Source organism: Hyla sarda, chromosome 11 (genome assembly GCF_029499605.1).
Source record: "Hyla sarda isolate aHylSar1 chromosome 11, aHylSar1.hap1, whole genome shotgun sequence".
NCBI classification, from domain to species: Eukaryota; Metazoa; Chordata; class Amphibia; order Anura; family Hylidae; genus Hyla; species Hyla sarda.
The window spans coordinates 12,404,737-12,417,269 of NC_079199.1; the positions used below are offsets into that span (position 1 = coordinate 12,404,737).

General features: G+C 41.1%; 1 protein-coding gene across 4 annotated transcripts in view; it reads right to left on the minus strand.

Moving 5' to 3' along the window:
• Positions 1–535: 535 nt before the first annotated feature.
• The window catches only part of RCOR1 (REST corepressor 1), a 53,001-nt gene continuing 41,003 nt past the window's right edge, over positions 536–12,533 (minus strand). For all 4 annotated transcript variants that reach the window (XM_056545381.1, XM_056545380.1, XM_056545382.1 and 1 more), the window contains 6 exons: positions 11,644–11,728; positions 7,779–7,973; positions 6,244–6,321; positions 4,192–4,249; positions 3,290–3,519; positions 536–1,503 (listed from right to left, as the gene is read on the minus strand). In XM_056545381.1, the coding sequence (XP_056401356.1) occupies positions 1,465–1,503; positions 3,290–3,519; positions 4,192–4,249; positions 6,244–6,321; positions 7,779–7,973; positions 11,644–11,728 (685 nt within the window). In that variant the 3' untranslated portion in view covers positions 536–1,464. The remainder of the gene's footprint in view (positions 1,504–3,289; positions 3,520–4,191; positions 4,250–6,243; positions 6,322–7,778; positions 7,974–11,643; positions 11,729–12,533) is intronic.

The window sequence follows — 12,533 nt, forward strand, 5'->3', positions numbered from 1 at the left end:
CGAGTATATACGGTAATTGTAAAATGAATCATCCTCATCAGCTTTCAAGTTACGTGTTTTATGCTCCCTTTAAAACCAATGTTGTATACTAGAGATGAGAGAAATTACAGTAAATTCGATTCGTGACGAACTTCTCGGCTCGGCAGTTGATGACTTATCCTGCAGAAATTAGTTCAGCTTTCAGGTGCTCCGGTGGGCTGGAAAAGGTGGATACATTACTAGGAAAGAGTCTCCTAGGACTGTATCCACCTTTTCCAGCCCACCGGAGTACCTGAAAGCTGAACTAATTTATGCAGGAAAAGTCATCAACTGCCGAGCCGAGAAGTTCGTGACGAATCGAATTTACTGTAAGTTCGCTCATCTCTATTGTATACTGAATTCTATTGGTTCCCTGTAACTACAGTGCAGTGCGTGGTAGTCTGTCAGACCCGGGTCATAGTTCTTCATTGGGTTGTATCAATGAAGAACAATCGGTTCCCCAAAGCCCAACAGCGGAGTTCAGAGTTCTGATACAAAAAAAATCAGTCACTTGGAGTCCGTGGTAAGAATATATTCCCCATAAAATTATGTTCACACTTGTTCAACATTTTTTTAAGATTACAGGGGGTAAGTTATAACTTGCTGACAAATTTTTTTTTTTTTTTACTTGTGTAGAAGAGAATTTCCTATCAAGACAATACGCAGCCATTTAAATAAAATATTAAATCTTAAAAAAGAAATAAAAATCTATACAATGAGAAATAAAAACAAATTAACAAATTCCCTAACAGTTATGGAAAATCAGGAAAAAAAACTAAACTGATTCTTCTCCTTCCCGAACAATGGTCAAAAAACAATATCCGGCTTGGAGACAACGCCCGGAACCCAGAAATATTATTTGGAGATTTTTTAATGTGTCCGCAGAAATCATCCCAGACAAAACGAAAAACTGAGATCTGACAAGTCGGTTGCAGAGTTTTTGTCCGTAAAAGTGAAAACAATATCCTAAAGGAGGCTAATTCGTGTGTACAGGAGGTGGTCTTCATTAATGCTAAACTAATTTTACAACATCCAAAAAAGCAAAGAACACAAGTTTGTGCATGCAGCATCTGTACAGCCGGGACCGTGGTCGTCAGGCAGCCGAGAACATTTCAGAATTGGGGGGGGGGGCGGGGGGACGGAGGGTGGGTTGCGGGATATTTACAGGCTGAAGATGATCACATTATTCCAATGGTGTGAAGAAGTTAATGGACTTTTATTGTCTCCGTCATCACTAATAGGAGTGGAAGCCGAGTGTTGGATGTGTGTCTGTGGGGAGGGGGTGACCAGAGATGATTAAGGCAGATATCTCAAAGGGCTGGAAGTTATTTGCCTTTTTGGTAAGTAGCTGCTTGTCCACGAAGCATGGAGCGGGTGGTTGGCTGAGTTCTTTTAATACCTGAAATTCCGGGCAAACTAAGTATTTAACACTAACAGTTCTTGGTCTCATGAAGCAGGGGTGAATCTGACGTCCAGAAGAGCAGCCTAAAGGGATACAAAAAGACATAAAAATTACTCAAAATATAATAACCAAAGTAACATTAGTAGTAAAACATCTCCAGAGGGACCCAGTGCATCAGAAATCCTAATAATTTCAATGGGTGCAATCGTGCTGTCTAGGTTCGACCACAACAGGCAACCTTATAATCAATGGCCGGTCTATGTAATGCATTTCCAAGGGACAGGAGTTCTTTGTAGAATGTCTAACCCCTTAACGACACACGACATATATTTATGTCCTGTGTCGGCTCCCGTTATGTGAAGTGCGCTCAGGAGCTGAGCGCGCTTCATAACCGGCAGGTCACGGTTGCTATCAGCAACCAGGACCCGCGGCTAATACCAGACATTGCTGATCTGGCTTATGTCTGGTGTTAACCCTTTAGATGCCGCAATCAAAGTTAATCGTGGCATCTAAAATGGGAGAAAGGTATCGCCGGTTAACTCAGTGGGCTTTTCGGGACACCGTGGAGCTGAGAGGTCTTCTTACCTTTCTCCCAGCTGTCCAATCGGCGCTTGATTGCTCCATGTCTGAGATCCAGGCTTGAGCAATCGACCGCCGATAACACTGATCCATGCAATTCTGTGGCATAGCATTGATCAGCGTATTCAATCAGTGCAATGCTTGTTATTGTCCCCTATGGGGGCTATAACATTGCAAAAAAAAAAAAAATTATAAATAGAAGAGTTAATAAATATGATTTAACCCCTTCCCTAATAAAAGTTTGGAACACCACCTTTTTCCCAAATTTTTTTTTTAAACTATGTAAATAAAAAATAAACATATGTGGTATCGCCGCATTTGTAAATATCCAAACTATAAAAACATATCATTACTAAACCGCAAGGTAAATGGCGTGCCCATAAAAAAAATTCCAAAGTCCAAAATAGCGTATTTTTGGTCACTTTTTATAACATAAAAAAAATTAATTAAAAGCGATCAAAAAGCCTGATCAGAACAAAAATGGTACAGATAAAAACTTTAGATCATGGCGCAAAAAATTAACCCTAATTCTGCCCTGTATGCAGAAAAATAAAAAGTTATAGGGGTCAGAAGTACGACAAAATCAAACCTATATAAGTAGGGTGTCATTTTAATTGTATAGACCTACAAAATAAAGAGAAGGTGTCATTTTTACCGAAAAGTGCACTGCGTAGAAACGGAAACCCCCAAAAGTTACAAAATGGCATTTTTTTTCAATTTTGACCCACAAATATTTTTTTTCCCCAGTTTCACCATAGATTGGATGATAAAATGATTGATGTGATTACAAAGTAAAATTGGTGGAGCAAAAAACAAGCCCTCATGGGTCTGTAGGTGCAAAATTGAAAGCGTTATGATTTTTAGAAAAACGAAAGTGCAAAAACTGAAAAACCCTCAGTCCTTAAGGGGTTAATAACAAGGACTCCTCCTTCCTCTATTACATTAATTTGCCCTTAAGGTTCTAGACACACATACAGCATCCTGTGCATATTTGAAGCTGCAGATTTTATACTGCAGAGTTCAATGTAAACTTAATGACTGAACACTGCTTCAAATCCTGCGCATCAAATATGCACAGAATACTGCACGTGTGAATAGTCCCTTAGGGTGGGTCACACACAGCACATCCACAGCGTATTTCACGCTGCAGAAAATCCCCTGGGTAGTGGGGAATGCAATGCGGATTCTGCTATGAACAGACATACAGGATAGCCAGTGGAGACCCCGCCCATTTTCAAACTCTCAGTGCCCCCTCCTCAATATACAAGATAAGCCAGAGCAAAGTCTTACCTCTTCCTCCTCATCTGACATCTTAATAGCAGTATCTGTCAATTTCATGGGCTTGTCAATGCATTCACCGTTTTCCTCGGGTTTCCCGTGTTCAGCTTCCCACTCTTGCAAAACTTGGTCAATATTGAAACGACGGCGATAATTCACGAAGAAGTTTTTCACTTGGACCACGGACTTGTTTCCGATCACGTCAGAGATTGCTTGGAAGTCGCGTCCGTATTTTCTGATGGCTGTGGTAGAAAAAACAAAAACAACCAAATATTTAGCATATGTAAAAATAACCATTGTCCAGATTTTGCATTAGTGACTAGGCCAGTGTTTCCCAGCAGGGTTCCTCCAGCTGTTTCAAAACTACAACTCCCACCATGCCCGGACAGCCAAAGGCTGTCCGGGCATGGTGGGAGTTGTAGTTTTGCAACAGCTGGAGGCACCTTGCTTGGGAAACACTGGTCCGGAAAGTGAAGAAAAACATATGTACAGTACATACAGTTGATACAGGCCTCTTAATACATGATTGTGTTGGTCATACATTACTATGGTGTGGTGCTGTGCGGCGTCCGTTGCTGCCGTGGTGCCGTGTCTGCGGGCGGGTGCGGCCCATAGACTGGTTTGAGTGGCATTGGGGCCGCTCTGCCAGTGGGTCATTCCCCCTGTGGGCACTGGTGTCGCGGCGGTGGTGGTCGCCGCCCAGTGCTACGCCATTTTATGCTAGGGACGTTAGGGACCCACTCTAAATAGGTGGCCTTGACGTGGCGAGTGGGCTTGGTACTTTTTGATTAAAAATGTATAACAACAACCTGTTAGTTTTTGACATTATGCTGAGAAGCAATCAGATCATTATACAAGATTGTAGATGTGAGACCAGGTCTGTTTCTTCTACCTGAATTCTCATATATTACTACCTTGTACTGCGAGGAGTTGTTCCTCTGTTGTCCAGCGGGCGTTAATCTTTTGAGCAACCTAAGCATATAAAAATAGAAGAAAAAAAAAAAAAAAAGAGAAATTAACCATATAACATAGCATCTATAGCTTATATTCAACTGACAGGTGCAGCTTTGTGTCAGCCGGAGGTGATCAGGATGGCATAAATAACATAGCTTTTCATCACACAATTTAGTTTTAGTAAACCCCATTAGAAAGAGAGGGGGTGTATACATATTAGGCCATGTTTACGGTCAGCATTCAGTTCTATTCTTGCTAGCAAAGAATATTTTATAATAACGATAGATAGTAAATACAAAACTTGTGGACCGCGGCCACATAAAATTTTGGGGGAGATTTATCAAAACCTGTGCAGAGGAAACGTGGTTCAGTTGCCAATAGCAACCAATCAGATCGTTTATTTTACTTTACAGAGGCATTTTTTAAAAATAAAGAGATCTGATTGGTTGCCATGGGCAATTTCCCGCCTTTGTCTTCAAATAAAAAGATAAAAAGGTCATGTTTCATTTTTCCCAGGGTGAAACTGCAGGGGAACTTTATTTCTATCGAGTTACTCTGCACATTACAGCTGGGGAGGGCCTGACAAGGACCCAGGGATCAGCTTATTTTTTGGGGACCCCTTTGAATAAAACAAGAATTGCTAAAAGCAGCCAACAATTCTTAGAGTACCTGCCATGATCTTGTTAAATTTTATAATCCTCCCAGTTCACTGCCCCCATCATGATAAACCCCCACCTTTATTTTTATTATTTGTTAGTTTTCTACCTTGATATTGTTCTGTATTTTCTGCTTAGTTTCAGTCAGATTCACAGACTGGGAAGGGGCGTTCCCCAGCAGGCGTGACATCATCTGAAGCCATACAGGGGAGAACTTCCTCCCTCACTCTGCTACACAGCCCAGAGCAGTTTAGTGTGAGATGAGCTATGATTGGATAAGGCTGCACACACACCCCTCAGCACTCCAGACTGCAAGATCAAAGTCTGTGCAAAAGATGGGGGGGGGGGGGGGGGGGGGGGGATGTGCTCTGGAGAAGTAGGGAGACACTTCGTGGCAACTCTTTTAAACCCAAATAAAAAAAATTTTAAACAAAGTGTATAAGAAAGAATTTTTATTTACCATGAGGGGTGTAATAGCAAAAATTTTTTTTATGAAAGTACCCATTTAAAGGAGTAGTCCAGTATAACAATACTTATCCCCTATCAGCAGAAGTGTCAGATGAAGAGGGTTCTGACCGCTGGGACCCCATTGATCTCCCTGCATTAATCCAGCATGTTAACCTCTGCACAAAGCTGAGGCGTACAGACCCCCTCCATGCATCTCTAGGGGAGAGCCGGAGATACTGGAACGCTTTATCTCTGGTTTTCCCATAAAGATGCATGTAGGGGGTGTGAATGCCACAGCTTTGTGCGGTTGTCATCACGCCTCCATTCATGAGTAGAGCCTGGGCACCATACGGGAGATCGAGGGGGGGGGAGTCCCAGCAGTCAGACCTCCTGAGATCTGACACTTATCCCCTATCCTGCAGATAAGTTTTGTTATACTGCAGAACTCCTTTAAGAGTATGTTCAAGAAATTGATCAGGAATCCTTTTGGTCAGGTAATTCAGCAAATCTGCCCTAATCTGCTTGGTGTGGAATTTTGTGCAGAATTGTAAGAGGAAGTCAGGAGGAGGATCAGGAAATGCTGTCGAGGAAGTTCAGCCATTTGTGGTTTGAGCCGCGTCAAATCAGCTCCAAACCAATTTTGTCAGGAAAAATACAGTCCCATTGACTTAAATGGGTATTTACCTGCGGATTCTGTCACAAGAATAAACATGTTCAGTCTTCTGGCAGAATACAATTCTGTGTGGGAATTTCGTCTGAGGAAATTCTTCAGTGTGAACAGAGTGGTAGCAAAGTCAATGTAACTTATTTAAGGCAGAATTTAAGAGGATTACTGGCGCATAATTACGGGAGTAGATTACTAATTCCTCAGTGTGAATATACCCTAAAGGCTAATAGACCTGTACTTACTTCAGGAATCCTGAACTCTTCTACTCCACCCTGTAGCTTCTCCTTAAGAGCACTGTTCATCTGTTTAATATTCTGGATCTAAGAATATGAGAGAATCCATTTATAATCTTATCATTCATATTAACAGGTTAAGATAGTAAAATGAATTGGGTTTTCCAGTCCCCATTAGGACATCAATGTGTAGTTGTGGTAATCCTATCCCCAGTAGAATAAAGGTGACATTTGCTTGGACAATAGGACCCCAATTTTTAAAAGGCTGTAACTACAATTAGGCCACAATAAGAGTTTGGACCTCCAAACAAATAAACCGATGGCCTTATCCTAGGACAGTCCAATAATGTCAAAGATGCACACTTACACCCTATGTTTTATTCTTCAAAAAAAATGTAAAATAAAAAATTTAAAGCAACTATCACAGCTCAAATATTTCTGATTCCGTTTTACAGTTCCTAGGCATCTCAAAATGTAACTAGGCAGAAAACAAACTCTCCGGGGTCTTGTGATACTTTAACATTGCACCGCAAGTGTGGACAGAAGGAAGTTTCATAGGCTAGAAAAGTATAGGACAGTTTAAAAAAAAAAAATAAATAAATAAAGAGAACAGAGATTATATAAATACGGTATATATTTATTTATTTTTTTTTTTTTACCCCCAACAGCTGGAGGCACCCTGGTTTCCTACAGAATTACATTGTAAGTTTTCCTTGGTCTTGTGGCACCGAGTAGGGAGAGAGAACACACGTAGTGCGCTCTTTTCCAGGCTCATTCTAGCAATCGGCTGGGGTCTGAACATGGACACCAATTCAAAAGTTTTGACATGTCTCTACAATAAGTCAAAATAGTTTTTTTGCTGTTTAAAAGGGGTACTCCAGCCCTAGGGGGTTAAGATATCTGACCATGGGGGTCCCCCGCAATCTTGCATTCGGCACCCACCTCTTTGAGCTGCACTCCGCGCTGCCAGCTCACAAACTGCCGTGTGCCGAACACACGGCCAGAGTATCGTGACGTCACAACTCCGCCCCCGCGTGACGTCACCCCCTGCTATGCAGGTCTATGGGAGGGGGCGTGACGGACGTCACGCCCCCTCCCATAGACCTGCATAGCGGGGGCCGACATCACACGGGGGCGGAGTCGTGACGTCACGATACTCTGGCCCCGTGGTCGGCACCCGGCAGTTTGTGAGCTGGCAGCGCGGAGTGCAGCTCAAAGAGGTGGGTGCCAAATGCAAGATTGCGGGGGTCCCCAGCGGTCAGACATCTTATCCCCTATCCTTTGGATAGGGGATAAGATGTCTTCAAGACTGATTACCCCTTTAAGTGACCGTGCCTTTTTAAATTGTCTATTCCAATAAGGAAGCAGAGTCACCAAAGGAGCGACAGATAAAATCAGAAGGAACATTTTAACCAAGATCTATTGCAATGTTGATTTTTCATTTTTAATGTATTACAACAATATTTTTTTTTTTTTGCAGAGATGGGTGGACTTTAAGGAATACAGCACATAGAATTCTCTGGGCACTGTTAGGTGGTACTCGCCTGTCTTTTTATAGAGACTAGTTCCATATCTAGTTGTCTCAGCAGGGTGGTAGCTGCACTGGCATTTGCAGAAACTGCTGCAACATCTTCCTTGTAAATGAACATTCCTTTGGGAGGTTTCCTCTTTGCTCTGTTCTTTGCCTGGGATGGATGTTTGTCTTTCTTCACATGAGGGATGGTATCATTTTTTGGCTCCTGTCCACATGTAAATAAAAATAAAAAAAAAATGAAAAAAAAAATCATTCTATTAGATATTTCCAGAAATTAAGGGCATTTTAGTCCTGATGTTCTGAAATATCAAAACTTTTATTTAAAGGGCATCTGTCACCTAAACTGACCCTATAAGCACATACACCTCGCTGTGCTATTTCCTTACATACATTTTGTCTCTGTGGAAGAAAGGATATAACTCAGGATCAGTACAGGATAAGTAATGTAATGTGTGTACACAGTGACCTCACCAGCAGAATAGTGAGTGCAGCTCTGGAGTATAATACAGGATATAACTCAGGATCAGTACAGGATAAGTAATGTAATGTATGTACACAGTGACCTCACCAGCAGAATAGTGAGTACAGCTCTGGAGTATAATACAGGATATAACTCAGGATCAGTACAGGATAAGTAATGTAATGTATGTACACAGTGACCTCACCAGCAGAATAGTGAGTACAGCTCTGGAGTATAATACAGGATATAACTCAGGATCAGTACAGGATAAGTAATGTAATGTAATGTACACAGTGACCTCACCAGCAGAATAGTGAGTACAGCTCTGGAGTATAATACAGGATATAACTCAGGATCAGTACAGGATAAGTAATGTAATGTAATGTACACAGTGACCTCACCAGCAGAATAGTGAGTACAGCTCTGGAGTATAATACAGGATATAACTCAGGATCAGTACAGGATAAGTAATGTAATGTGTGTACACAGTGACCTCACCAGCAGAATAGTGAGTACAGCTCTGGAGTATAATACAGGATATAACTCAGGATCAGTACAGGATAAGTAATGTAATGTATGTACACAGTGACCTCACCAGCAGAATAGTGAGTACAGCTCTGGAGTATAATACAGGATATAACTCAGGATCAGTACAGGATAAGTAATGTAATGTATGTACACAGTGACCTCACCAGCAGAATAGTGAGTACAGCTCTGGAGTATAATACAGGATATAACTCAGGGTCAGTACAGGATAAGTAATGTATGTACACAGTGACCTCACCAGCAGAATAGTGAGTACAGCTCTGGAGTATAATACAGGATATAACTCAGGATCAGTACAGGATAAGTAATGTAATGTATGTACACAGTGACCCCACCAGCAGAATAGTGAGTACAGCTCTGGAGTATAATACAGGATATAACTCAGGATCAGTACAGGATAAGTAATGTAATGTATGTACACAGTGACCTCACCAGCAGAATAGTGAGTGCAGCCCTGGAGTATAATACAGGATATAACTCAGGATCAGTACAGGATAAGTAATGTAATGTATGTACACAGTGACCTCACCAGCAGAATAGTGAGTACAGCTCTGGAGTATAATACAGGATATAACTCAGGATCAGTACAGGATAAGTAATGTAATGTATGTACACAGTGACCTCACCAGCAGAATAGTGAGTACAGCTCTGGAGTATAATACAAGATATAACTCAGGATCAGTAATGTAATGTATGTACGTACGTACGCAGTGACCTCACCAGCAGAATAGTGAGTACAGCTCTGGAGTATAATACAGGATGTAAATCATGCAAAGGGAGGTCAAAGGAAAAACCTTATAGATTTTACTGGGTTGTCATTTGACATATATCAGTAACATGTATTCAATCAATCACAATCAAAACTCTCTTTCACCAGTGTGGGATTTTGAACATCTTAAAATGCCTCATAGAAGTTTAGAAACTTTAAAATAAAATTAATTTATTATAGGCCCATTTGGACATAACAAAGAAAATAAAAACACACAATTAACACTAAGAGAAAATAAAATCACACAGCCCTTTAGTAAAACATCTGACCCCTGGAGTGAGTCTTTAATCCTCACGTCCATAATCTTACATAACAGGGGCCATTTCCAGACACTTTTAGCGGAATAAATGCCGTATTAAGACACAAAGAACAAGTGTTGCATAATGAATTTCCTCAGCAGCGACCAATCTTCTAATTCAATTTTAGCTGGTGAATGTAGAACACGTAGAGAACAGCGAGAGATGAATATTCACCATTAGCGCACAAAAGCCGGCTGACAATTAAACACAACACAATCATTTTCCACATTCAAAGCAAAAAGATTCGTGCTGCCATTTATAGTGCAAAATTACCCCAGGAAAAAAAAAATTTTGCATCTAAAATAGCGACCATAGCGCTGCCTCCAAGTCTTCAGTATACGGAGGGGGAGATTTGTCAAAGCTGTCCATTTCCGGCATCCATATAAACCAACCTACAGAGCATTAGGCCGGTCTATTTTGCGCTTAATTTATCAAAAGTCGCACGGCTCTTGATAAATTCTGTGCACGGACTTCGGGATCTATGCCTTAGACCAGTGGTCTTCAACCTGCGGACCTCCAGATGTTGCAAAACTACAACTCCCAGCATGCCCGGACAGCCAACGGCTGTCCGGGCATGCTGGGAGTTGTAGTTTTGCAACATCTGGAGGTCCGCAGGTTGAAGACCACTGCTTTTGACTATATTTAAAAGGGGTATTCCCGGCAAAAAAATTTTTTTATCATCAACTGGCTCCAGAAAGTTAAACAGATTTGTAAATTACTTCTATTAAAAAATCTTAATCCTTTCAATAATTATCAGCTGCTGAAGTTGAGTTGTTGTTTTCTGTCTGGCAACAGTGCTCTCTGCTGACATCTCTGCTTGTCTCAGGAACTGCACAGAGTAGAAGAGGTTTGCTATGGGGATTTGCTTTTAAACTGGGTGGTTCCCGAGACAGGTGTCATCAGAAAGCACTTAGACAGAAAAGAACAACTCAACTTCAGCAGCTCATAAGTACTGAAAGGATTAAGATTTTTTTTTTTTTTATAGAAGTAATTTACAAATCTGTTTAACTTTCTGGAGTTAGTTGATCTACAAAAAAAAAAAAAAAAGTTTTCCTGGATAACCCCTTTAAACCTGCTCCAGCATGGTCTGACATTTCAGCGTACTTTGTGCCAATGTGACTTTTCGCCAAAAAGTCGCTTTTGATAAATTCAGCACCAATAAAGTTTAATGTCTAAAATAGACTAGAATGCATCATGCTCTAAAAATACTCTAAAAGCAAAAGTCGCGAAAAAGTCACACATATTTAGACTGCGACTTTCTGTGCGACAAATTTAGACAGGAAAAACAGTCTAAATTCTTTGATAAATCTCCCCCAAAATGTCTTTAATTCTGAACTCACCAGATGTCTTTTAAAAGACAATGGGGGAGATTTAACAAAACCCGTGCAGAGGAAAAGTTGCCCAGTTGCCCATAGCAACCAATCAGATCGCTCCTTTCATTTGTAGGAAGGATTCTAAAAAATGAAAGAAGCAATCTGATTGGTTGCTATGGGCAACTTTTCCTCTGGACAGGTTTTGATAAATCTCCCTCAATGACCTGTCTGTTACATTAGATCAGTGTTCCCTAACAAGAGTGCCTCCAGCTGTTTCAAAACTAAAGCTCCCAGCATGCCCGACCAGCCATTGCAGACTTGTTCCCAACCAGCGAGGCCTACAGCTGTTGCAAAACTACAACTGCCAGCATGCCCGGACAGCTGTTGGCTGCCCGGGCATGCTGGGAGTTGTAGTTATGCAACAGCTGGAGGCACACTGGCTGGGACACACTGTATTACACTAACGGAAACATTTCAGGGTTACTAACCTCTTTTTTAGGCTCTTTTTGTGGATCGACCTCCATGTCAATCGGGTTGTTTCCGGCATTGTTGTTTTCTTCCATCTCGTCTCCACTAGTTTATTAAAAACAAAATAATTATAATAATTGCAATCTCAAAACTACATAACTCAATGTACTATCTGGCTGGGTTCACATTAGCATAATACAGACAAATCTGATGACCAGAACAGATCGCTGGGGTCATCAGTCCAGTGACTGGACTAGGACTCGCATGTAATTTACATTAGTGAGAACCCAGTCTAGGTATTCTACATATTTGCAAATTATTGACAAATCAGTTTGAAGCTCATCCGGCCTTAGATTGTAGGTGGGAAATTGATTGGTCAGGTCTGAGGTTTAGAAAATTTTAAGGGGTACTCCGGTGAGATTTTTCTTTTTCTCAAAATCAACTGGTGCCAGAAAGTTAACATATTTGTAAATTACTTCTATTTAAAAACGTAATTCTTCCAGTACTTATTAGCTGCTATATGCTCCACAGGAAGTTGTGTATCTCTCTTTAGTCTGACCACAGTGCTCTCTGCTGACACCTCTGTCCATGTCAGCAAATGTCCAGAGCAGGAGAGGTTTGCTATGAGGATTTGCTTCTACTCTGGACAGTTCCTGACACTGACAGAGGTGGCAGCAGGGAGAACTGTGGTCGGACTGGAAAGAACTACACAACTTTCTATGTAGTGTACAGCAGCTGATAAGTACTGGAAGGATTAAGATTTTTTAAATAGAAGTAAATTACAAATCTGTTTAACTTTCTGGCACCAGTTGATTTGAAAACATTTGTTTTCCCCCGGAGTACCCCTTTAAAGAATTACTAGGATTTAAACTTTTGGCATGTTGCACAGACATGTCAAAAGTTTAGGTCT